Source organism: Dipodomys spectabilis, unplaced genomic scaffold (assembly GCF_019054845.1).
Source record: "Dipodomys spectabilis isolate Male_0828 unplaced genomic scaffold, ASM1905484v1 ptg000067l, whole genome shotgun sequence".
NCBI lineage: Eukaryota > Metazoa > Chordata > Mammalia > Rodentia > Heteromyidae > Dipodomys > Dipodomys spectabilis.
The window spans coordinates 5,345,465-5,371,940 of record NW_024870744.1 but is presented as its reverse complement, the minus strand read 5'-3'; the positions used below and the strand labels follow the sequence as shown (position 1 = coordinate 5,371,940).

The 26,476-nt window shown below is 53.0% G+C and overlaps 1 protein-coding gene across 1 annotated transcript in view; it reads right to left on the bottom strand.

Annotated features, from left to right (window-relative positions):
* Positions 1–751: 751 nt before the first annotated feature.
* Positions 752–26,476, bottom strand: part of Cfap77 (cilia and flagella associated protein 77) — a 118,771-nt gene continuing 93,046 nt past the window's right edge. The window contains exons 9-10 of the mRNA XM_042681218.1: positions 24,690–24,791; positions 752–874 (exon numbers count right to left, since the gene is read on the bottom strand). Of these exons, the coding sequence (XP_042537152.1) occupies positions 752–874; positions 24,690–24,791 (225 nt within the window). The remainder of the gene's footprint in view (positions 875–24,689; positions 24,792–26,476) is intronic.

Sequence of the window (26,476 nt, the reverse complement as noted above, 5' to 3'; positions counted from 1 at the left end):
AGTGGTACAGTGCCTGAGTAGTAAGCTCAAGGACCTGAGTTCAAATTCTGGAACCAGCACCAAAAGAAAAAGAAAAAAGGCACTGAGAACCCCAGGCCTCTGGCCAGGCACCCCTCTCTCATGCGCTGGCGTAGGTGTGTGACTCAGTCATGGTTACTGGTTCCCAAATAACGACTCAGGAGGAAGAGGACAAATTTTAACTTTAAAATAGATCAGCATATTGTTTGTGGGGGAAGACAACAAAGGTGACCTCTGGGGGGGGAGGGCTGCACCCCAGTCCACCCCTGTGGAAATCCACCCTGATTGACAGGACCCCAGCCCCAGGGGGCGGGACTGGCCTGGGGAATGACCCTCTGGCTCTCCTGCTGCCAGGGGTCCCAGAGACCATTTTGCCCGGATGAGACCCCAGACATCCCAGGAGAGCAGTGAGCTGAAGTGAGGAAACTCCAAGCATGGCACCCGCCATCCTTGTGAACACCAAACTGGCAGAGCCGTGGACTTGACCCATGGCTTGGGTTTTTAAACACCGCCTTGTAATTTGGATTTCTCCAAACACAAACTCTGGGAGCTGGCAAAGAGGGTCAGGGTGAGCCGGCCGGGGAGGGGGTCCCCCTAGAAGGGGGAAAGGGGGTGGCCACTCACGGAAGGGGAAGTCTTTCCCAAAATAATTCATCTCTAGGACTTGAATCGGAGGTCTGGCAGGCCCCGCAGCAAGATGGCAGGGGCGAGAAGAGGGAGTGGGGCGGTGGTTCTAGGGGTGGGTGTAGTTGCCCATGCGCAGTGTCCCCTGGCGCACAGCCTGCTCTTCACGGTGCGCTCTGAAGGCTCGCTGGCGATCGGCCTCCGTGGGGAACGTGTCCAGCTGGGAGACGGCCTACGCACAGAGGGGAGGAAGACAGGAGGGTGAGCTGCTTCTCCCTCCTCGCCCCACCCCTGCCTCCATGCTAAAGAAAGACCAGAGGGGAGATGTTAGACGGAGCGCCGTGAGGTCCTGTCTGGTTTGTGGCTGGGGCAGACATTCGTGTAATCCATGACGCCGGACAGTGAGCTAGGGTCATTTGTAGAACTCAGTAGCCGGTGTCACCCACGCCTGCTGATTCTCTACAACTAAAACTTGAAACAGCCGGACGCCAGTGGCTCACACCTGTAATCCTCTCTACTCTGGAGGTTGAGACCAGAGGATCGTGGTTCAAAGCTAGTCCAGGTAGGAAAGTCCATGAGGCTTTTATCTCCAATTCAACACAGAAAACCAGATGTAGTGTGGCTCCAGTGGTGAGTGCCAGCCTTGAGCACAAAAGCTGAAGGGCAGTGCCAAGGCCCCGAGTTCAAGCCCTAGGACTGGCCTCCCCCCCCCACCCCCTCAATCAAGCTCTACCCCAGGGGGCTCTTGGCAGCCTGAGGGCCGGGGGTGCCCCTCAAAGGCACCAGAAACAGAGCTTAAGGAGTCTCACCTTGCCTTGCTGGAAAATAAAACCAAACCAACTGAAACCATGCAAGGGAGACAGAGTCAAGTGTGGCATCCCAGTAGTGAAGACGCCACGGTCAGCCACGTGTGCACGTGTGGCTGGGTGGCCCAGCAGCAGAGCGCTCGCCTAGAGCATGCAAGGACCCGGGTTTGACCCAACCCTGCAGAACAAAAAGGGTGAGATTTTCCTGCCATCAGTCCTCAGCCTGCTCTCCACCGTGAAGGCTGGCGTGGGTTAGAAGACTTTTTGTGTCTCCCCCCGGTCCACGGGGCCTGTGGCCTCCCTGCAAATCGAGATGCGCAGTGCCCACCGTACCTCCCCACTGTCCACGGGAAGGCGGGGCGGGCACAGGGAAGACAGGGCGCAGGCTCGCTGCTCACTCCATTCATTCACCACCTTGTTCACCCATTCCTTCATTCTCTTACTCATTCGTTCACGTCTACCTCAGCTCTGCCTCAGGCCTGGGCACAGAGGTGGAACTCCTAATCCCGGGCGGCCATGGCCACAGCTGCGCAGCTCCTGCTCTGCAGGCGACACGGTGAGCCCCCGTGCAGGGAGGGCAAGCAGCAGGAGCCCCTGGGAGCCAGGCTGGGAGGAGAGGCCTGTGCAGGGGCTTGCGGGTGAAGCCGGCAGGCCTTGGGCTTCAGGGGTTTTGTGTGTGCGTGTCTCACCCTGGGGCTCTTGTCATGCAAAGCTCACGTCTGCCAGGGTAGAGCCTCCACACAGTCTCTTAACACCCCTCTGCACCCAGGGTGACCTATCTTCCTTAGATCATGGTCTTGTTCTTAGATCAACCCCCTCCCCCCCCCAACCGTTTCAAAACAAAGACAACAAGCCAGGCAGTGGTGGCTCCTGCCTGTAATCCTAACTACTCAGGAGGCTGAGATCTGAGGATGGAGGCTCTAAACCAGCTCGGTGAAGAGTCTGTGAGACTCTCATCTCCAATTAACCACCAGAAAGCCGGAAGTGGCGCTGTGGCTCAATGGGGTCGAGCACTAGCCTTGAGCTTAAGAGCTCAGGGACAGCACTCAGGCCCAGAGTTCAAGCCCCATGACCAACAACAGCAAAGAAGGAAAGAAGGAAGGAAAGAAAGAAAGGAAGGAGAGAAAGAAAGAGAGAGAGAGAGAAAGGAAGAAAGAACCTCTCTGTATAGTATCTTTACTATGAAAATATGTATAAAAAAAGTTAACTCCCCCTCGGTATAACCCCTGCTTTCACTGTATTTGATGTCGGTATAATTTGTGGAGGGGAAGGGAAAAAACAAATCGTTTAAATAGGAATACAGGTGGATCTATTGCAACAATGAGATGTACAAGTCATTTTGTCAAAAACGAACTTTACAACTTTGGTGGGGGGGGGAGGATTGGGTGGGGGGGTGGGGAGAAGATGGGAAGGGATGGAAGGGGAAACAAAGGAGGAGGCTACAATGCTTGATAAGAAATGTACTCATTATCTTGCCCATGCAATTGTAACCCCTCTGTACAGTATTTTCACAATAAAAAAAAAAGTTAAGAGAAAGAATACTTGGGTGTTTTTTTCTTTTTGTTTAGGTATGAAACTGGCACTCGAACTTGGTACCTAATATTCTGGCTCATTTGCTAGCATTCTACCAACTGAGCCACTCCTGCAATCCCGTGTTTGTTTGTTTAATCCTTTTGGTACTCCGGAGGCTGAGAACTGCAGGCTGAGATTGGAAGCCAGCCGGGGAAGACAAGTCTGAGAGTCTCTGATCTCCAATTAATCAACAGAAAGCTGAAAGGGAGGTGTGGCTCACTGAAAATGTCCTACAATCTTGATTTACTCAATGACATCACTGAGTACTGAAGTCCACCTGCCCGCTCAGCTAGCGCAGGCATTATAAAGCTTGTATGTGGCGGGTGTGTGTGTGTGTGTGTGTGTGTGTGTGTGGCCCGCTCAGCTCCCACCTTTACTACAGGTGGGGGCGGGAGTGTCCTTGGTGACACGCCCGCTCTGTTCCCCACGCACCACGGCACCGGCTGGCTCCTGGGTGGGCACAGCTCTCACTGCTGGGGATCAGACATGGGGGGATTCTTGGCCTCGCCAAGGTGCAGCCGGGCGTCTGAGGAGTGCTTGACCTCGGTGGGACAGGCCAGGACACGCATGGAGGAGAGGAAGGGACAGCGCTCTCCTGGTGTCAGGTGTCAGGGGAGGTGTCCTGGTCCAGCTGGGACTTGAATGGACCTGGAAGGTTTGGGATCTGAGGTCTTGGAAGGGAAACAGAGTCAGAATGGGGGGTGGGGGTGGGGTCACACGCCTCCTGGGCTTGGCCTGGCTTCCAGTCAGGAGCTAGACACCAAAGGGCCTGGCGCCACTGGCTCCCCTGGAAGCCAACACGAGTGGACTACAGAAAGGGCAGGGAGGCTGGGGCTGCCTGCACCCACGGACCCGTGAATCCCAGACCCAGCGCAGGAGCACGGGGGAGGGCCCTTCTGGTCCTCAGAGGGCAGCAACTGGGCCCCTCTGCAAGACCAGCGGCCCACGCAGCCCTGGCCTGCTCCCTCCACCCCTCCTCGTCCACAGCAGAGCGGCACCAGACCCTGTGGGTGTCAGCCATGGTGTGCTTACGTACCCCAGAAGAACCGGAAAAAGACAATCATCGCTACCTCTGCCTCCATTCTTCCTTTCCTTGGTGGCAGCGGCTGGTACGAGGGCTTGAACTCAGGGCCTGGGCACTGCCCCTGAGCTGTTTTGCTCAAGGTTGGTGCTCTACCACTTGAGCCACAGCTCCACTTCCAGTTTTTTTTTTTGGTCGGTCATGGGGCTTGAACTCTGGGCTTGGGCGCTGTCCCTCAGCTCTTTAGCTCAAGGCGAGAGCTCTAACACTTGAGCTACAGCGCCACTTCTGGTTTTCTGGTGGTTTATTGGAGATAGGAGTCTCACGGTCTCTCCTGCGCGGGCTGGCTTTGAACCGCGATCCTCAGATCTCAGCCTCCTGAGTAGCTAGGATTACAGGCGTGAGCCACCAGCGCCCGGCACCTTCCAGTTTTTTTGCTAGTTAATTGGAGATAAGAGTTGCATGGGATTTTCTGTCTGGGCTGGCTTCGAACCACGATTCTCAGATCTCATGTGCTTGAGTAGCTAGGATTACAGGCATGAGCCACCAGTGCTGGGCTGGCTGTCTCCATTCTTCAGGTGGGAAAACAGAGACTCTGGGGCTCAGCCATAGCCCCAATCGCACCGGTCAAAGCGAGGGCATTGGGACTCGAGGCCCAGAGCCCAATCAGCATGAAGCGGACTGGCTGGCTGGCTTGCTCATGGGTCAAGGGGAGGCTGCAGGCAGCTAGCGGGGGCTCCTGTCCACCCTCCTGCCTGCACGCACTCTGTGGAGCCACACATGAGGAGCCCCGCATGATCACGACCTGCAGCGCCCCGGAGTCCAAGGATGAAGAGCTACAGAGAAGGAATTCCTTCCGAGATGCTTCTAAATTAAGCCATCTGCAGTCTGTCTCTGCCTGGAGCTAGGAAGCCGCATGGAGCTTTGGCAGGAGACAGCTCTGCCGAGCGGAGCTCCGAGCCGCTCGAAGGTCGATGGAGGTAAACGGCCGGCATGCAGCCCCGGGGCTGGGCAGGCCGGTGAAGGCTCCAGTCCGGCTTGAAGCCGGGGAGCATAGCCCAGGTTGAAATAGCACTGCACACGGAAGGGCCATGCTCCGGAGACACGGGAGAGGCCCTGGCCCAGTGGCAGAGGCCACGTCACATGCAGCAGGGACTATACACAGGAAACACACAACGGGTGGATGTTAATTGTGTCAGAGCCACTGTATTACGACTGTGGATAGACAGGTGCTGGTAGTTCATGCCTGTAATCTTAGCACTCAAGAGGCTGAGATCTGATGATCCTGGTTCAAAGCCAGCCTGGGCAGGAAAGTCCATGAGACTTTTTACCTCCAATTAACAAACAAAAAGCCAGAAGTGGGGATATAGTGCAAGTGATAGAACACCAGCCTTGAATGAAAAAACTAAGAGCATGAGGCTGTGAGTTCAAGTTCCGGTACACATGTATGTGTGCACGTGTGCGTGCACGCACATGCGTACACACACACAGATCATGGAATCATGGACTGGAGCAATCTGTTTTTATGGAGAGCAGGCAGGTTCTCTAAGGAGCACGGGAGAACTTGCTTGGAGGAAAGGAAGAGGAAAAGATGTCCCAGGGGTTGGGAGGAATCCGGGCAAATCAGAGGAAGGAAAGCAAGCCAGTGTGGCGGGGGGACAGCAAGGCCAGGCTGGGCGTGAGCGGCACCAGGTCTCAGGAGAGACTTGGCCCAAAGGTGGACCAGAGCCATGGTGAGCCTGGGCTGAGCTGAGGCCACAGCCGGCCCTGTGCTCAAAGCACTGTGCTCTGTGCTCCACTGGTCTCCACCTTCGCCCTGGAACCGCAGCCTGGGACTCCACTTGCAGACACACTGGAGAGCATCAGTGCCTGCCTGCCTGCCTGCCATCCTCCTTCACCCTTCCCGCCTTCCTTCCTTCCTCCCTCCTTCCTTCCTTCTTCCATCCTTCCTTCCTTACTTCTTCTCTCCCTCCCTTCCTTCTTTTATGATTTTTCGTTTGTTTGTGTGCTGGCACTGGGGCTTCAACTAGGGTCTTGTGTACTCAAGATCAAGGCTGGTGCTCTACCATGTAAGCCACAGCACCATTTCTGGCATTGGCTGGCTAATTGAGAAAAGAGTCTCACAGACTTTCCTGCTTGGGCTGGCTTTGAACTGAGATTTTTCAGCTCTCAGCCTCCAGACGTCTAGGATTCCAGGCTTTTGCGTGCATTTCCAGTGAGCCGGGTCTTCATCGCTCTTCCTCAGACATTTATCATGTCCCCTAACTTCACTGTCTCCTTGAAGCTGTCTGCTTAGCCCGGAGCCTCTCTATCTGTTTTTTTTTTTTTGTGCTGGGCTTTGGTCAGAGCTTCCTATTTGGTACGCAGTTGCTCTGCTGCCTGAGCGACACCATGCTTAGCACTAGGTCTCTTTGCTGCCAGACTTCACTTTCTGGAGTTTGGGGTCCGAGTCCGCCAGCCGGTGCTGCGGTTGGTGAAGGTGGACGCCCTATGGCTGTGACAGTGGCTGAGGCACACTCCCCCGTGGCGGGTGAGCTCCCCCATGGCGGGTGAGGCGTGGACTGTGACAGTGCGGGGCTCACGCTGGAGCGAGCAGAGGCCGTGGTCATGCAGGGAAAGCCTGCAGCCGGCGGGATGGCCCACGCCGGATGACAGTTTGCTTTTTCTTCCCTTTCGCTTGCTTTCTATTCCTTCAGCTAGAGGCCTTGGCTACAGCCACAGCTGTGGACTGCTCACAGGGAAGGGAGTGGGTTTGTCCTGGAGCCTGATCTCCAGGACCAGGCTGGCCAGCTGCTTGGACGTCCCTGTTAGAGACACATGGAAGGATCTGAGTATGAAGTGTGTGTGTGTGTGTGTGTGTGTGTGTGTGTGTGTGTGTGTGTGTGTGTGTACATGATGGCTAGGAAAAGGAGCTGGACACAGTGACACGTGCCTGTAATCCCAGCTAGTTTAGAGGCAGAGATAGGAAGATCACTATTCCAGCTAACCCAGGGCAAAAAGAGAATGCACAGGGCCTGGGAAGGTGGCTCAGTGGTACAGTGCTCATATCTCGCATGCATGAGGCCCTGGGTTTGAATCCTCAGCACCACATAAGCAGAAAAAGCAGCAAGTGGCGCTGTGGCTCAAGTGGTAGAGTGGTAGCCTTGAGCTGAAGAGCTGAGGGACAGCGCCCAGGCCCAGAGTTCAGCCCCACAACCAACAACAACAAAAAGAGGATGCATAAATGTATGGTTCAAGTGGTAGAGCACCTGCTTAGTATGCAAGGGGCTGAGTTCAAAACCCAAGTACACCAAACACACAAACACCAGGCAAATGCCATTCCAAGGCAAAGTCAGCAGCCTTTCTGTGGCCTCTGGCCCACAAGGTCTGGGGACGGAGAGGACAAAGGGGAGGCTTGCCGGCAAAGCAGCCAGATTTAAAAAAAGAAAAGAGGAGGAAAGGAAAACAGAAGAAGAACCTGCCAAAAAGCTTAGGAGAGAAAAAAAATGACAGCCCCAGAGATTTGAGTGTAGTTTTTTTTTTTAAAGTGACAAGTGCTTGGAGCCTGGGAGAGGTTTTCTGTAGAAGATGGAGGGGGCTGTCTCCTCTAATGAGAGACACTTGAAAATTACAGATCAGCCCCAGGTCGGTAATTTCTGTCAAGTTCAGGGCAGCTGGAGGTCAGAGGCCCCAGGTGAACACAAGCGCGGCGCGGCCTGGTGGGAGGGCAGGCGGCCTGGTGGGAGGGCAGGCTGGATTCCCCGCTCTCATGTAGCAGGTTGTACTTTAAGTAATTAATGAGGGCAACAATCTCTCCCCAGACATCTGGTCCCCGAAATTGCTATTCTGCTACTGCCTCTAATTTCTCCGAGGTCCGAAAATAGATGGCACACGGGACTTGGAGCCTGACCCTCACTGCACACACGCTGTGACTGTAATGCACGCTCAAACCCACACTGCACAAACCGTGTGTTTCTCCCCCCCCCCCCCCCCCCGCCGTGGGCCATATCTTAATGCTGGCTATAAAAATGGTGCTCGGTCTAACAGGCTGGGCCAGGGGAGTGGAGGGTAACACCAGTCCCTAAGCACAGATTGGTGAGGGACCAAGAGGAGTACTGAAGTTCAGAGAGGTTAAGACACCAGCCTAGGTGGCACAGCAGAGAAGCCAGAAGAGGAAGCCAGGTCTGTGTTCACTGGTTGATTGGGCACAGGAAACAAGGATGTGCGTGTGTGTGTGTGTGGGGGGGGGTGTGCATGCATGTTGGTATCAGAACTTGAACTGAGGTCTACACACCTTCGCTTGTTTACTTCACTTAAGATTGGTGCTCTACCACTTGAGCCACAGCTCTACCTCTGGCCTTTTGCTGGTTAGTTGGAGATAAGAGTCTCATGGAACCTGGGCGCTGGTGGCTCATGCCTGTAATCCTAGCTACTCAGGAGGCTGAGATCTGAGGATTGCAGTTCAAAGCCAGCCTGGGCAGGAAAGTCCGTGAGACTCTTTTTTATTTTGGGTCCGGTCGTGGGGCCTGAACTCTGGGCCTGGACACTATCCCTCAGCTCTTCAGCTCAAGGCTAGCGCTCTACCACTTGAGCCACAGCGCCACTTCTGGCTTTTTTTCTTTTTGCTTATGTGGTGCTGAAGAATCGAACCCAGGACTTCATGCATGCAAGGCAAGCGCTTTACCACTGAGCCACCTTCCCAGCCCAAGTCTGTGAGACTCTTATCTCCAATTACCACCAGAAAACTGGAAGTGGCGCTGTGGCTCAAGTGATAGAGTGCTCACCTTGAGCTGATGAGCTGTGGGACAGTGCCCAGGCCCAGAGTTCAAGCCCCATGACCAACAACAACAAAAAAAGTCTTATAGACTTTCTGTCTGAGTTGGCTATGAATCTCAATCCTCAGATCTCAGCTTCCTGAGTAATTACGATTACAGGCGTGAGCCACCAGCTCGTCTGGCTCCTTTGTTCTTTTTGGAAATGAGAATCAATTTGCTATGCCTAGCGGGCAGGCCACGCCTCCAGACCATCCCAAGGCTCCACGGTGTGCTACAAAGCTGCTGGTGGATAAATACTGGGGGACACCAATTCCAATATGGGGGCTAGGTGCAGGGGTGTGTGTCTGCACGTGCGGCGCGCCTCCAGGTCAGGCTATCTGTGTCTGAGCTGAGGCTTACCATGCAAACGAGTGGCAGAATGGATGGGGAGTAGAGGGCACACCCCACCCATCATCTGAGCCCCTGCCCCAGTCCCGGCTCACGCGCGCTCTTCCCACTCAGGGGACTATTTCTTTTTCCTCAAGTGACCTGTCTTTTGTATACACAGGGTCATGCAGCTGTGGCTCACTCAGATTCCATCAGTAGGTAGATGCTAGATAGATGCTAGAGTTGTTGTCAGTTTTGTTTTTCTGCTAGCAACATTTGTGTATATATCATCGTGTGGGTATACATTTGCTGTCTTTTTTCTTTTTGGCTGTATTGAAGTGTAAAATCCAGGGCCTCACTGGAGCTGTGGTCCTCGACCACTTGAACAACACTTTCATCCTTAATTTTTGCTAGTCATTTCTGAGCTAGTATTTCATGAATTACTGTTTTTGAGCTGGCCTCAAACTGCATTGTCTGGATTTCAGCCTCTTGGGTAGCTAGGATTATGGGTACCAGGTTCATTTCTCTTGAGTATATATCTATTCATGGAATTTCTAGACCATAGGAGACTCTGTTTAGAAATAAGAACTGCCAAAGTATTTTTAAAAGTGCTTGTGTCTATTTTTATTTTATTTTTTTTTACTGCCTGGGTGATCCTGTTTCTCTATATCCTTGCAGCACTTGTGATTATCTTTTTAATTTTAGATACCCTGGTAGGTTTAAATTGGTATCTCACTGTGTGTATGTGTGTGTGTTTGTCAGTCCTGCGACTTGCACTCAGGGTCTGGACACTGTCTGTGAGCTTCTTTTGCTCAAGGCTAGCTCTCTACCACTTGAGCCACAGCACCACTTCCAGCTTTTTCTGTGTATGTGGTGCTGAGGAATTGAATCCAGGGCTTCACACATGCTAGGCAAGCGCTCTACCACTGAGCCACCTTCCCAACCCTCACTGTTTTTTAATTTGATTTTATTGTCAAGGTGATATACAAAGGGGTTACAGTAACATTGTAGTGGTACATTTCTTGTCAAACTTGTTACCCCTCCTTCATTTTACTCCCACAAGTTCTAGGGCTTGAACTCAGGGCTTGGGTTCTATCCCTGAGCTTCTTTTGCTCAAGGTTAGTGCTTTACCATTGAGCCAAGTGCCACTTCTGGTTTTTGTTTGGGTAGTTATGGAGAGGTAAGAGTCTCTTGGACTTCTTGCCTGGGCTGACTTCAAGCTGCGATCCTCAGATCTCAGCCTCCGGTGTAGCTAGGATTACAGGTGTGAGCCACCAGTGCCTGGCTGAGGCTTTGATTTGCATTTCCCTCATGGCTAGTAGGGCAGAACACCTTTCAAGTGCTTAGTGCAACATGTATGTTATCTTTGGAGCGATGTCTGTTAAGATAACTTACCCACTTGGAAACTGGGATATTTACCCTTCTCGTTCTGAATTGTAAGAATATTTCTTGAATATCCATTTGTACGGGTCCCACTACCAACACAGAAACTGCAGACATTTCCTTCTTCTCTGTAAGTCTGCTTCTTACTGTTTCAATAATATTTTTTTAACAGTCCTAACACTTGAACTCAGAGCCTGAGCTGCTTTTGCTCAAGGCTAGCACTCTACCACTTGAGCCACAGTACCACTTCTGGCTTTTTCTGTGTATGTGGTGCTGAGGAATTGAACCCAGGGTTTCCTGCATGCTAGGCAAACACTCTACCACTAAGCCACCTCCCCAGCCCTTTTTTTTTGATGTTGTTGTTGGTCATGGGGCTTGAACTCTGGGCTTGGGCGCGGTTCCTGCACTCTTCAGCTCAAGGCAAGCGCTCTACTGCTTGAGCCACGGCACCACTTCTGGTTTTCTAGTGGTTTATTGGACATAAGAGTTTCACTCCTGCCCGGGGTTGGCTTTGAACCGTGATCCTCAGATCTCAGCTTCCTGAGTAGCTAGGGTTACAGACGTGAGCCACCGGCGCCCAGCTGATAATATTCTTTGGAACACAAAGTTTTTAATTTTGGTGGAGTCTGAATTAATATGTTTTTCTTTGGTAATTCATACTTTACTTCCTTTTATATATAAATCTTACTTAAAAAATCTCATGCCTTCTAATTGCAATCCTCCTAAATATCAAAGCATTGCCTGTCTCTTGTTGTGTGTGTGTGTTTGTATGTGTGCACACGTACACACATACCAATACTGGGGCTTGAACTCAGGGCCTTAAGCTCTTACTCCACTTTCTTCATGCAAGGCTGGTGCTCTACTACTTGAGCCACTTCCTATTTTGCTAATTAATTAGAGGTCAGCGTTTTCCAGGCTTGTTTGCCCGGGCTGCTGGCTTTGAACCCCAATCCTCAGATGTCAACCTCCTGAGTAGCCAGGATTATGGCCATGAGCCACCGGTGCCTGGATAAATCTCATTTTAATGCAGCACACAAAGAAATAAATAGTAAAGACCACATAATAATTCATTTATATTGTCCCTCTAAGAGATCAAAACCGTGTCCATGAGGACAGACTGCCCCTTCTTCAGGCCGCCTGCATCTGATGGCAGGCGGGAGGGGAGGGAGGAGGTCACAGGAACTACAAGATGCAAGGAGGGCGGCGGTGGCCGAGAAGCCTTCCACGCAGACTCCCTGGGCCTTGTTACGCATCTGCTCCAGCTTCACATGGGTGTTGGGACAGAACCGGGGCGAACAGACGCTCCTGTAGCCATCTCAAGAGAGAATACTTGGTGCCAGTCATTTCCTTTAAGAGGCCTATTATTATTATTATATATTTTTAAATTTAGTGCTCATACTGGGGCTTGAACCCACAGCTTTACATTCTTGCTCGGCATTTTCCCTCAAGGCTGGTGCTCTACCAGTTGAGCCACATCTCCACTTAACGGTGTTTGGCTGGCTAATGGGTGATACAAGTCGCATATATCTTTCTGCCCCAGCTGGCTTCGAACCACGATCTTCGCATCTCAGCCTCCTGGGTAGCTGGGATTACAGGTGTGAATCAGTGCCTGGCAATGGTTCTGCTTTCAAGAGCCTTCCTTTTTTTGTACACAGTTTGGGCAGGCAGCTGGCCAGACACACTGACCTGGGGCCCATTGTGTGTAAGGACAGAGGATCCCCTGTGAATGGAGATCTTATGTGTGACCCCGAGGCCATCCTGGGCCCCCAGCCTGGCATGGAGGGGCCTTTCTCCCAGATTTGGTCCCAAAGGGCTCCGGTGGCTCTGCCCTTTCTCAGCACCTCCAGCTCGACGCAACAAAAACCCACAAAGCATTCATCATTGTGGCCTGGCATCTTTGAGACATCTCAGCCCAAGACAAATGACATTCTGGAAGAAGCTGCTGTGTAAGGGGACTGGATATGACCCAGAGGAAGCAAGGCCCCTCCTGGCCCCATCTCTACCTTGTACCCTGTGCGTCTCTCTCTCTCTCTCTCTCTCTTTCACACACACACACACACACACACACACACATATGCTGGCACCCACCCACCCACCCCAGGATGTAAATGATCACCGCCCAGCCATCACTTGTGAAGCTTGACAGAAAATAATGAGAAACACTAAATCTTTTATAAGGTCAACACTTGCCTTAGCCGAGCAGCTGTCAAACAAGAAAAGAATTTAACGCTGGAGCTGCGAAACTTCCATCGGCTCATTAAACCCAACAGGGCCCGGGCCTGGCGTGGCGGAGGAGACGCGGGGCCTTCCGTTTTGTGTCAGTAATTTGCGGTGGAGGAGGCAGAAGAAACAGCCAGTGCCAAAGGGACCCGGGGCGCGGCTGGGGAATCGTTAGCGCGCCAGGAGCGGCCCTGGCTCCTAATTGGAAGCGTTGGGCATTATCAACGGAGGATTTGCCTCGGCTCCCTGACAGCTAGTGGGTCCAGAATGATCGCCCACTTGTCAGTGTAAAAGACCATTAAAAACAAACCGTTTTGATTTAATTGGAGGCGGTACACCGGAGGGCCAGGTGAGGGGCGCTTCGGACGGCCTCGCCCGGCTGCACCCCTGGCCCTCACCGAGTGATGGGACAGAGGCCTGGGGACGCCTCTGGGTTCCAGATGTTCCACCTTTCAAAGGCACAGCCTTCGCCACCGCAGAGAGGCCTGTTTTCAATGGTGGTGTCAACAAACTGGGTGACAAGCTGACTGCAAGCTAGGGAGTGTGTGTCCCCATCTTCCAAGCCCAGATGACAGCAGTGTGCCGGGTTCTATTCTCCCAGGAGCGGGGTCCAGTTGGAGGGGCTCCGCGGGTGCCCGAACCTTTGCCATAGTCTGCCTGTCCAACTTAGAAATGTGACTTGGTGTGTGTGTGTGTGTGTGTGTGTGTGTGTGTGTGTGTGAGGGGAGGGGTTACTGGGGCTTGGACTCAGGGCTTGGGTGCAGTCCCTGCGAATTTTTTGCTCAAGGCTAGTGCTCTACCATTTGAATCACAGCTCCATTTTGGGGGTTTTAGTGGTTATTCTCATGGGCTTTCCTGCCTGGGCTGGCTTCAAATGGCAATCCTCAGATCTCAGCCTCCTGGGTAGCTGGGACTATAGGTGTGAGCTACTGTGTCTGGCTGAAAAGCATGACTTTTCTTCTCTTTAAGCTCAAGTGAGAGCTAAGGGACTGAGAGGAAGCCGTGTATTGATGGAGGCACTGCAGAAGGGTGTCTGTGAAGGGGAAGCCCAGGGATCTGGGCCCAGCAGAGCTTATGGTACTGAGCACCCTGATCACGAATCCTATCATCCCATTAGGAAGACACCGCTAAGCCAGGCGTCTGGGGCTCACACCTGCAATTTTAGCTACTTAGGAGGCTGACATCTAGGATTGTTCAAGGCCTGCTCAGGCAGGAAAGTCTTATCTCCAAGCAACCACCAAAAGGTTGGAAGCAGAACTGTGAGATTCATGCAATAGAGTGCCAGCCTTGAGTGAAAAGGCTCAGAAACACCATCCAGACCTTGAATTCAAAACCCCATCCTGGAATAAGAAAAAAACATAAAACAAAAGCTCCCAGTCGTGTAAATGGCAGGCTAAGCCCCTGGTGGGCCTCCCGCCACTGGCACACAGAGCTGCTACGGGGAGGCCCCGGCGCTGGGAGCTGGTGGGATCTGTGTGCACCATGGTAAATATTAATTGGAGCCCATGAGATCTCAGAGAAGTCCATACATTTGTATATGAGCCTCACCCCATCTACAAAGCCACAATCTCATTTACTGCCTACGTTTCTTTGGCAGTCGGGGCCAGCTTCCCATGCCACGCTGGAGGGGAGTTCTAGAGCCTGCCAGGTCAGGGAGCCTCACCAGCCAGCGTGTTCAAACCAACCCCACTCATTTCCACGAAGGAGCGGGCTGGAGGGTGACCCGATCCCCAGTGAGCGTCTAACTCCAGAGCTCCAGAGCAGGCTGCAGAGCTCGGACCATGGGGATTCCTTAATTATTTTCTCTGGAAATTTCCTGACAGGGCTTGCACAGGTAGCAGAAGGTGGTTATCCAGGCGCGTGGTTGCTCGGTTGACAGAGTCTTTGATTTTGTGCTCTGTTGCAAATGAAGTCCTTTGCTGTAGTGTTTGCATGGTGCGCACCAGCGGTGCTGTTTCCTATTCAGATAGGATGCAGGAGAGTCGGCATTACTGCAGGTAGCTGAGGCAACATTCAGAGGATAGGGTCTCTGCCCACAGGAATAGGGTGTATTGAAGTGGGGTTGATGTTATTATTCCCCCTTTGTCTTTCTGGAGTAGTGATCAAGATGGATTTTCCTGGCATCTTGGTGGAGGTCGACAAGTAGATCCTGCCAGGTCATAAGTAGGAGTGGAAGAATGGGTGACATGTCAGCAGGCGGGAGTCTTGGAGTAACTCTACTGTTAGGGACCCTGAGGAGACACTGACTAGATCTTGGGTGGACAAACATAAAGGGAGATGATAGAGGGATATATGCATGGGTGGATGGGTGGGTGGATGAGTGAATGAATGGATGATGGAACAATAGATGGATGGTTAGAAGGATGGGTGGATACATAGATTGATGGATGAATGGAGAGACAGATAAATAGATGCATAAGTAGATGGATGATGCATGCAGGCATGGACTGTTGGCTGGCTAGATGAATGGAGAGACAGATGAATAGATGCATAATCAAGTGGATGAATGGATGGACAAATGAATAAGTGGATATATGGACTGGATGGATGGAGATAGATGGATGGGAAGAGAGATAAATGGATGCATAGGTAGATGGGTGGATGAATAAATGGATGGATGGAAGGATGGACAGATGGATACATGGACTGGTGACTGGATGGACTGCTAGTTGGCTGGAGAGACTGATGAATGGATGCATAGGTAAGTGGATGGATGGAGAGGTGGATGAGTGGATACGTGGATGATGAATGGATACATGCATTGCAATGGGTGGATGATGCACGGAGAGAAAGATGAATGGATGCCTAAGGCCAGGATGATGGATGGATGCTGGCCTTTTGGACTGATAGATACGATGGCTGGATGAATGGATGGGTTCAGACACGGGTGAATGGGTGCATAGGTGAGTAGATGGATGGATGGATGGGTGGGGGGACAGATGGATTGATGGGTTAGGATCTTGTGATGAGACATTAGTACTGTTAGAAATGCATGTGAGTCCCAGGCATGCCAATAACCCTTTCTATCTGCTTTACCCAGCTGAGACGTTGAGTGGACACAGTGTTCTGTTCCCCCCAGCAGCGGCACCCTGGCCTCTTTCAAGTGATCTGAAGGTTCCCATGGGTGGTACATGATATGAAATAAGATGGCGTGTAGAAGAGACACCACCTCGAGTGAAGTGTGGAGACTTTTGAGCCCCTAAGTTGAGCTGCTCAGTTTTCCACCACATGGAGTACACAGGAGCAATTTCCAGCGTGCCAGCGGGTCTTCTCTCAACGGACGGGGTGGTGGCACTAAGTACTCTGTGGTCAGGAATGCAGATTTTTGCGTCAGATAGAGCTGAGTTGCAATCTTGGCCCTAGCACTTGGCAGCTGAGTGATGATGGACCTCAATTTCTCACCTTCATAGTGAACTCCTCCTACCCATCACCGGGTCACTGCCGAGCGCCTGGTGTGGTCCCTGGCACCCAGAGCAGCACTCAAGCCCTGCATGGTTGTTGCCGTTGTTGCTACTAATACTGGCAGCCAGCCTCAACTTCAGCTTGTTCCTGAAAGCACCTCCGACTTCTGGCTTTGTGGTTTCCTTGGACCGTCTTGTAGAAGGGAGAGCCAGCAATTAATTGTACAGGGTTCCAGAAGCAGTTAATACAGCCAGATGCCCATGGCCCATGCCTCTCATCCTAGCTACTCAGGAGGCTGAGATCTGAGGACTGCAGTTGAAAGTCAACCCAGGGAAGGAAAGCCTATGAGACTGTGATTTCTAATGAACTACTCAGAAAATGCTAGAAGTGGTGCTGTGGCTCAAGTTGTAGAGCAGTAGCCTTGATCAAAAAGAAGCTTAGGGACAGTGCCCAGGTCCCTAGGACAGACAGACAGACAGACAGACACACACACACACACACACACACCACCCAGAAGCAGGAAATACAAGCAAGAGACAAATGGAGCCTGATTTGGACTGAATGTGTCCACCCACCCGCCACTCCTGAAAAAAAACCCCAAAATCAACCACATAAATCCCTCCCAGTGGCATTGATGTACTGATGTCCAGGTCTTCAGGAGGTAGTCAGGGTTGGATGAGGAGTAAGTGCCCTTAGAAAGGGAGACACTGGAGACTTCATTTCTCCCGCCACAAGGATAGTGACCGGACAGCGGATGGTGAACCAGGAGACAGTCCCTCCGAACCCCACCACACCAGCAACTTGATTTTGAACTTCTGATTCCAGCACCACAAGAATATATGTCTGTTGCAGAAGCCATCTAGCCTTAGTAGTTCATCATAGTGGCTCAAGTACACCATCAGCACGTGTGTAGACGAGCACCTGTGCCCCAAAGTGCAGCTTTGGCTGCTCCAGGCCCGGTCAGGCTTTTGGATGGGAATCTGTTTTGTTTTGTTTTTTTTATCTGTGCAGGTATCAGGACTTAAATTCAGGACCTCTCATTCCTGCTTAGCTTTTTCTTTTTCTTTTTGTATGGAGCTTGAACTCAGAGCCCAGGCACTATCACTTAGCTTTTTCTGTTCAAGGCTGGTGCTCTACCACTCAAGCCACAATTCTACTTCTGGCTTTTCACTAGTTCACTGGAGATAAGAGTCTCATGAACTTTCCTGTCTGGGCTGGCTTTGAACCTGGACCCTCAGATCTCAGCCTCCTGAGTAGCTAGGATTATGGGTGTGAGCCACTGTGCCTCCATTTGACACCTGTCCTCAGAGGATCCTGGGTATGACCAAGCAAGAATCCAGGCCTCCTCTCATCCACAGATCCTGCAGCTGACTGTCCTCTTGCCAGATTTGGGCCAAGCATTTTCTCCACAAGGTTGTACGTGTTCGGCTGGTTACGCCTGTGTATGCCCATTTAGCAGATGTAGAGGCCGAGGCAGGCTGTCTGTGAAAGCCTGTGTGTGCAGACTCAGCCCCCCCCCCCCCGCCCCCTCCCAGTCCCCTCCCGGCTGTCTTTGTCTCTGTCTGCCTCCCACTTCCAACACAGCAAGGCTGTATGTGGAGCCAACGGGCCTCCTCCTCTTTAGCCTTGAGGCCAAACTCCAATTTCAAAGATGCTGGGGAGTTTATCAGGGTCTAATGGTTTTCAGGGCCGTGGGAAGTGTGTGGTTTATTGTAAAGGCTTAAATCAGCCAGAACAGGGCTGGCCACGACCCTCTGGACACTCATCAAGCCCTTGCCACTGACTGCCCTTCCTTTCCCTACCCTTCCACTGGGCCCTGACCTCAGCCACCTGCCGGCCAGGAGCTGGGGCTTGAGCTTTCTTTCTTTTGCTTTGCTTTCATTTCCTTTCCTTTCTCTCCCCTCTTCTCTCCCTTCCCCTCCCTTTCCCCCCCCTTCTCCCCTCTCTTCTCTTCCTGTCTTCTCCCCTCCCCTCCTTTCCTCTCCCCTCCCCTCCCTTCTGCTCCCTCTCCTCCCCTCCCTCGCTTTCCTCTTCCTTCTAACACAGAGATGTACCAGCGGCCCAGGCCAGCGTCTGGGAAGGCTCGGGATGGATAGTGGATGTCCTTGTCACAGCGGCCACCTGGGAGGCCCATCCTCACAGCCACTCTCTCCCTCGGTGCTTCTGGTTGAAGGCCTTTGATCCAACTACCCACATTTGCTTGTGTTGCTCTAGAACACCATTTCCTGGGACTTCTTTGAGCAGAGGAAAGGAATAGTCTAGACACTTCTAGCATCTTCCTTCTTCCCCAGGGTTGTTCCCTGGTGTAGTGGGCCTTGCCACTCTCTCCGAGGGAAGCCGGTGATCCTGTCATGTTGTGATGCACTTCACCTGCTGCTCCATGAGCCCCAGGTTTGTCCCAGGAAGCCGCGCTGGGCAGTTTATCTCATGGGCCTGCTGCTGGCTGCACTCACCATGGGGTCCCGGACGACAGAGGCTGACAAGTGGGAACATGGGGGAGATGAGAGACCCCAGGGGGACTTCAACAAGGTCCTCGGAAGTTAGGCATCAGGGAGCTGGCCTGATACTAAAGCAAGCAGTTCGACTCCATTTTCTGGTAGGTTTTGTACACAACTACTGTGTGTGGGGGGGGGGGACCTCGGGAGTTGGAGGGGGTGAGGGGTGGGCTGAACAGTGCCCGCCTGGCCAGCTCCAAGCCTGAACAGTGCTGCCGCAGACACTTTCAGACTTCTCCACTACTCTAGGAACTTGCCTCTCTCTTTCTCTCGGCCGCACTCCTGCACAACTCCTGCCTGTGTTTCCCATCCCCACACCTCCAGCTCTGGCTGTTTGTGCCTTGGAGCAGCAATGTCACCCCCTGAGCAGGCAGCCCCGAGGTGGTGGGTTATGTAAAGCCAGCGAAGCCCCTGCTCCTGCACGGGTGAGTCAGCGCGGGGCAGCGGTGGGTTTATAATGGGGTACCTGTCCTTAGGGAGGGACACCGGCCCCGTTCTTCCTCCCATCGCCCCCCCCCCCCGTTCTGCATGTGACACATCCATGCCAGCGCTCCCCACCCTCTCCCAAGCAACCCTGCAGGAGTTGAATTCCAATGCCAAAGAGACAGGGTTCTTAAAATACACCAGCAGCAGCAGGGCAGGTGATCTGGCATCTGTCCTTCCGCCCCCCGTGGGGTTGGAAAGCGTGACTCTGGGGTTGCAGAGGCCAGGCAGTGGGGTGGAGCCGTTCTGGGGTGTAACAGAGGGTTAACTTTCTAGCCAGCTATGATTTGTCAGAGGGTTCAAAGGTGGTGGAGAAAATCCTTTTTCTTAGATTCAGCAGCTTTCACTAATCAGCTGCTTCTCTGTCTGGGTGTCGCTGCTTGGCTGGCTGCTGATAGATTTTTTTTTTCTCCTCCATCTCTAGCTCCTGTTAGGAAGCCAGGGGCCCAGGAGACCCGAGGCAGGGTTAGTCTTCCACAGAGAGAGGCGCGCTCAGAGCACACGAGCTTGTAAATCTAGCTGTTAGCCTAATAGCCTGGGCCATTATTCTAAAGCAGTAGAGCTAAAACCAAAAGCCAAGTGAAAATATAGTCAATTTGTTCATACGTTAGTGACTGAATGACTATGAAATGTCGGTGGGACCCGTGCTGCAGGGAGACCCAGCTGTGGGAAGGGCGGAGGGGGTGGTGCAGGGGCGCTGCAGGGAGACCCAGCTGTGGGAAGGGCGGAGGGGGTGGTGCAGGGGGCCGGCAGGTGCTTGGGCAAAGCCTCTTCCGCATGGATCACTGGACTGAAATTCTAACTTGGACTTGGTCAAAAAATGATCCAGCCTCCAGAAGTCAGCAGGCCCAGCAATGTCTGCTTGACCCTCAGGCCTGACACAAACAACCACGAGAAACCAGGTGTGGCCTAAAGCACCCCAGTATTCTGAGACAACAGGAAGAATTGTCTCAAAGCGGGTGGACCGCTGGGAAGAGACTGGGGAAGAGTGCCACCTACTCTCCTCTAAAGCCCTCCTCTTTCTTTTTAAGAGATAGAATGAAAGGTGAAAGATTCATACGATCTGAAGAGAACGACATTGCCCCATTTGCCAGGAAAAAATTATCTATCTATCTATCTATATTTTTTTGCTGCTTCTGGAGCTTGAACTCAGGGCCTGGGCGCTGTCCTCCAGCCTCTTGGTGCTGAAGGCCAGCGTTCTACCACTTGAGCCACAGCGTCACTTCCAGCTTTTTCTGCTTATGTGGTACTGAGGAATCGAACCCAGGGCTTCATGCACGCAAGGCAAGCGCTCTGCCACTGAGCCACCTTCCCAGCCCCTGGAAAAAATTATATTAAGTGAAGTAAGCCAGGCCCAAAGAAACATAGGTCCCATGGCTTCCCTTATTTGCAATAACTAGTATATGTCTGAGTCAAGCAGAAAAGGTCAGATAAGTTGATGTTAGGGAATGAACTCCAAGATAAGTATTTAAATGTTTTTTTTCTTTCATGCAATTGTTTCTAACATATTTATAAGATGATTTCTATGTTGCTTTGTATGTCCTTCCCCCACAGTATAACCCCTGCTTTCACTGTATTTGATGTTGGTATAATTTGTGGAGGGTAAGGACAAAAACAAATCATTTAACTAGGGATACAGGTGGACCCATTGCAACAATGAGATGCACAAGTTGTTATGTCAAAAAACGAACTTTACAACTTTGGTGGGAGGGAGGAAGGATGGGGTGAGGGGAGGTGGGTGGAGTATGGGAAGGGATGGGAAGGGGAAACAAAGAGGAGGCAACAATGCTTGATAAGACATGTACTCGTTATCTTGCCCATGTAATTGTAATTCCTCTGTACAGTATTCTCACAATAAAAAAAAAAAAAGAGATAGAGTGTCAAACTCATGCTCCTCCTGAGTACTGGGATTACAGGCATGCACTTCCAGGCCAGGCTAAAATTTTGTGTGTGTGTGTGTCAGTCGTGGGGTTTGAGCGCTGGGCCTGGGTGCTGTCTGTCCCTCAGCTCTTCAGCTCAAGGCGAGCACTCTACCACTGGAGCCACAGTGCCACTTCCGGTTCTGGTGGTTTATTGGAGATAAGAGTCTTATAGACTTTCCTGCTAGGGCTGGCTTTGAACCGTGATCCTCAGATCTCAGCCTATTGAGTAGCTAGAATTACAGGCGTGAGCCACCCATGCCCAGCTTCCAGCTAAAATATTTGTAAAATGGCGTGGCTGGTTTTTATAAAAGATATATGTACTTATTGCCCACACCCAAACCTTACCGGAAAGCCTGTGAGAGAAAGGGAGAACACCCCGCTTCACCCAGCGCCACAGGATGTGGGGAGCCCCCAAACACCGGGAGTGTGACACAGACACAGCAAGGTAGACGGTGCTCTGGCCAGCCGGGATTGCACAGCCCAGGTTCTCCGGCAGCGATGTTCAGTGGAGGCCCTCATTACAGGCCCGAGTCCTGGCTTTCACTGGCCTGTGTCTTAGGGTGGGAAGACTGACCAGCAACCGTGTGACTTCAGAAAGGGCTCAGTAACAACAAAAGAGAGATCTGTATCCCCTCTCCTCAGGTCCAGTGAGGCAGACAGTTGGTCTGGGGAGAGCACGTGAACTGGGCACGCCAGCCTACCCTGGGGTGATGGGAAATAGGGGTGTCACTATGGGCATGGTCCCCATATCCCAAATGTGGGGGTGCCAGCTAAGCTTAATGTCCCTGACCATTTTAACATCTCACCTAGGAATGGGCTTTTTCAAACCATCCCTCCATTGATGCGGCGGTGTGTGTGAGGGAGAGATACTTATGAATGAACGAGTGGGTGATGAGTGAATGAATGATCGGCACCACCACCCACTCGGCAGCTGCCATTTATTGGTGGCTTCTTGTGGGCCAGCTGCCTGCTGAGCAGGGTACTCCCATGCGCTCTTCAAACCCTCCTAAGCTGCCCTGCCGGGGAGGAAGTAAATCACAGGACAGGTAGGAAAGGGCAGATGCCAATCTGACCCCCCTCTGGCTGACCCTGGGGGTTCACTCCCAGGCACAGGCAAGCCCCAGCCCTCCCCGCTACCACCCTGACCTGCAGCCCTCAGCACACACTGCCCACAACAGGACTAGACTGGACACCTAGTCCACCTTCTCAGCGGTGCCAGCCCCGCCTGGGCGGGGGGGGGGGGGGGGCTGGGGTCTTCCCCCACCCATCATGGTGACCCGGCCCACAGGGTGGCGGCTGCCCTGCCTGCTGCATTTCGGTGTGAAAGGTGTTTAATTGTTTCTGACAGAGTTCAGCGCCGACATCTGCTCCGAGCTGGAGAGTCCACTTAGCATATCCATCACTGTGACATGTGCAACTTTTTTGGGAAGCCTTTTTTTTTTTGTTTTGTTTTTTTCTTCTCCACAATAGGGCCAGGGGCAGCACAAGACCCAGACAAAGCCCCTCCTGGGCCTTCGTGAGCCGAGGTGGAGCGGCTGCCCCACGCAGGCACTGGCTGAGCTTCTGAGTCCACCCCCTCCCCCGGGCCCCCATCTGTGGTGGTGGGAAGTGCTTAGGCATTTGGGGAGCCAAGGGGTCAGGTCTGGGCAGTGCTGGCCATTCATTCAAGCATTCATTCATTCCCGCTGTTTAGTGACCGCCTCCTCTGAGTTAAGCACCCTGGCAGGCCTGGTCCTTGCGGGTTCACACTTCGCTGGGGACATCGGGAAGTATCCCTGATTGATGGGTTCATTGCAGAATGGCTAAGAGCATGACAGGGAGAAAGGAACCCTTTGGGGCTGAGGAGAGAGGGCTCCGTGGAGGGAAGGAGCTGTAGGAGACCCTGGGGTTTGGAGCCTCCAACTCCCCCTGGATCTGCTTCCTATAGGGGGTCTTCCTTCTGCTCTCCTAGCCAGGGCCCCCGGTGTGCCAGCCCTTGGCCCGCAGCGGGGCCTCTGCAAACTTCTCCCGCTGGGCATTCTTTCCTGACATCCCATAATGGCAGTGCCCGGGAGCCCAGGGTCCCCACTGGAGCCAGGCTGGGTGGTACCCTTGCAGGAGTACTGACCACAGATGGGGATCCAGGGAGGAGACTGTGGGCTGCTGAGGGCTGGAGAGGACCAGGGTGGGCAGACGGGCTGATGTGTTTTAAAAGGCAGAATGGCCGGGTGCCAGTGGCTCATGCCTGTAATCCTAGCTACTCAGGAGGCTGGTTCAAAGCCAGCCTAGGCAGACAAATTCAAGACATTCAAGAGACTCTTATCTACAAATAACCGCTAAAAAGCCAGAAATGGAGCTATGGTTCAAGTAGTAAAGCTCCAGCCTTGAGATAAAAGCTAACGGACAGCACCCAGGCCTTGAGTTCAATCCCCAGGCTTACACACAGGCATGGATACACACACGTGTGCGTGTGAGCACGCACGCACACACACACACACACACACAGAGGCAGGCAGGAGGTTGAGCGAGCCAGAGAAATGGGAGGGAGGAGGGAGGAGGTGAGGTGCTGTGAAGTGACAGCATGGCGGTGACCCCACGGCCTCGGGAACGCGCTGGCTCATGTTCTTTCCGTGACATTTGCTGTGATCGCAGAGGCAGCGGGGCTGACGGGCGGCAGGGCACATGGTCACTGACATATGCTGAGAGCCCACTTGGGCAGGAGGACATAGAGGCCACCCATGGGGGCGGGAGGCGGGTTGCCAGCCAAGCTTGTTCAAGTGCATTAGGCTCAGGAAGGCAGTAGCCCCCTTCAGTGTCTACAGTGTATTTCAATGCACACGACACAGCAGCCAGGCTGTCTTGTCTGTCTGTCTGTCTCTCTGTCTACCTCATGCAGCTGGCTTCCTGGGACCAGGCAAGTCCCTCGTGGCCTGCTACAGTGGCTCCTTCTCCCCGATTTGGGCACAGGTGGCCCCCTTCATTCTGGCGATGCTGGCTGCCTCCCACACTGCCTTCTCCCTGCTGAAAGTTGCTGACCTGCCCTGGGTGCTACAGGACAACAGAGCCAGAGGAACGGGGGCTCAGCTCCCATGCCAGAGCACGGCCCGGTGCCGGGGCCTTGTCTGTCACTGTGGTTGTATGCTATGCACATACACCAGTCACCCACAGACATTTGCTCCTCTTTCCCTAGGCCAGCACCACAAGGTGGGCACAGGGCTGTCTACATCCCCGAGTCCAGAGCCTGCAGGTGATTGATTGCATCTGTAATCCTGCATGTGACTGCATCCATAAGCCTGCATGTCATTGCGTCTGTAATCCTGTCCTTGCAGAAGGGAGATTGGATCCAGAAAGCCTCTGCCCTGGGTGGACTGATACCCAGCTCTGAGGTGAGGTGGCTAGGATCAGCCAGTGGCCCTGCCAGTGCCCACTACTGGCCCTGTTTCCTCCTGTGCCCAATAGGCGGGTGCTGCAGCTGTGTATAAGAAGAGTCTGAGTGAAGAGGGCTCGTGCCTGGCACCTAGGAAGCTCCCCAAAAGTGTCAGCCGTGATCACTGCCACCATTGTCTCTTTCACCCAATGGCTACAGGCCTGGAGGACCAGCGGAACTTCCGGTGCAGGACGGCGACTGCGAAGGAGACACTGACCTTCTGGAAGTGAGGCATGTGCCAGAGGCTGTCCAGCTTCACGGGGGGCTTGTACTTCCGCAGATGGCTGCTCCGGGTGTCGTACAGCTTCCCCAGGACCACCTGCGGGCGATCACATAGGTGAGAGCCTCCCCTGGCTGTGGAAGCCCTGGCAATGAACGGGGACCGCGGGGCCTCCTCCCTCCTGCTCCAGCTCGTTCTCTGAGGATGTTTAACAGCGGTCTCCCCCTCATCTCTGCCCCGGGGGGCTGCTTGTGGGCTGGGGGATGAGGTGGGGATAGGGGTTCATAGGATTCCCTGGCCATGAGATCCTGGTTTCCGGTGTGGCCCTAGGACACTTGGGGACCCTGCTTGGGGCCAAGCAGCAGCTCCCAGAGTAGGGAAGAAGTCCTGTCATCCTTGAACTTCTCCTCAGAGATCAACAGAACTGAGATTCACAGGGTCTCCACCATGTTTGAGTGATGAAAATGTGGGCTGGCCCACAGAGGAGGCCCACCCAGGCACAGAGACGTGTGAGGTCTCTTCAGGGGGCTCACTCTACCTCATATGCTCGGTGCCCACTAACAACTCTCCACAAGCCCATAATGCAAGTCCTATAGCTCCCGGGGTCTGCTGAAGACTGAGCTGTGGCCCTCAGATTCAGAGGGAGCAGCCTCTGATCTCATGCGAGGATGGTGTGGCGAGGAGGCGGACAGGGTTCATGCAGGATCACTGAGGCCCCTAGAACCTGACCCCAAATGACCTTCAGAGCTAGCTGGAGCAGATGTCTCAACGGCTGTGAAGCCTGAGGTGTGACAGCAGGCCGGCTGACTGAGCATACGCGCAGGACTGCCGTCCACGGCTAAACCAACCAAAATGAGCACAAGTTCCTCCTGGTCTGGTGAGCCAGATAAACACATCACGTCAGCAAGCTCTTTACTGATTTGTTCATCAGTTCCATCACCACCACCATCATCATCATCATCATCATCATCATCATCATCACCATCAACTCGGCCTGTGCTCTCACGAAGCCCCCTCCCCCTCCCCGCTCAAGGCTGGTACTCTACCACTTGAGCCATACCTCCACTTCCACTTTAACATTTTAATTATATTTTAAATTATCTTTAAGTAGCTGTACAGAGGAGTTACCACTCAACAAATCAGTTTATGAAGCCCATGCGTCTTGAGCCATGTCACTCCTTCCATTGTTCTCCCCCAACACGCCCCCCAAGCCCCACTCTTCCCCTCCATTCCCGTAATTTCATAGGATAGGCACTGAGTTTTATGACTGCATTCTCTCCCTCTTCCTTCTGGCTCTTTGCTGTTTAATTGAAAATAAGAGTCTCATGGATTTGTCTGCCTGGCTGGCTTCTAAGCAGGATTCTCAGTTCTCGCCTCCTGAGTAGCTAGGATTAGAGTGGGAATAATTTACAAGCCCTCTCAAACAGTATGGAAGCTACCAAAGTAGAGAAACCTTCTAGCCCACAACAGCTGGCCAGTGGGTCTTTAGACTCAAGCCAGTCCATTCCCCCTGCTGGGAAAGAGCTCCAGGTTTTTTGTTTTTCTTTTTTGTCAGTTGTGGGGCTAGAACTCTGGGCCTGGGCATTGTCTCCCAGCTCTTCAGCTCAAGGCAAGCGTTCTACCACTTGAGCCACAGCACCACTTCTGGTTTTCTGGTGGTTTATGGAGATAAGAGTCTCATGGACTTTTCTGCCCAGGCTGGCTTTGAACTGTGATCCACAGATCTCAGCCTCCTGAGTAGCCAGGATTATAGGCGTGAACCACCGGTGCCTGGCTGGGCTCCA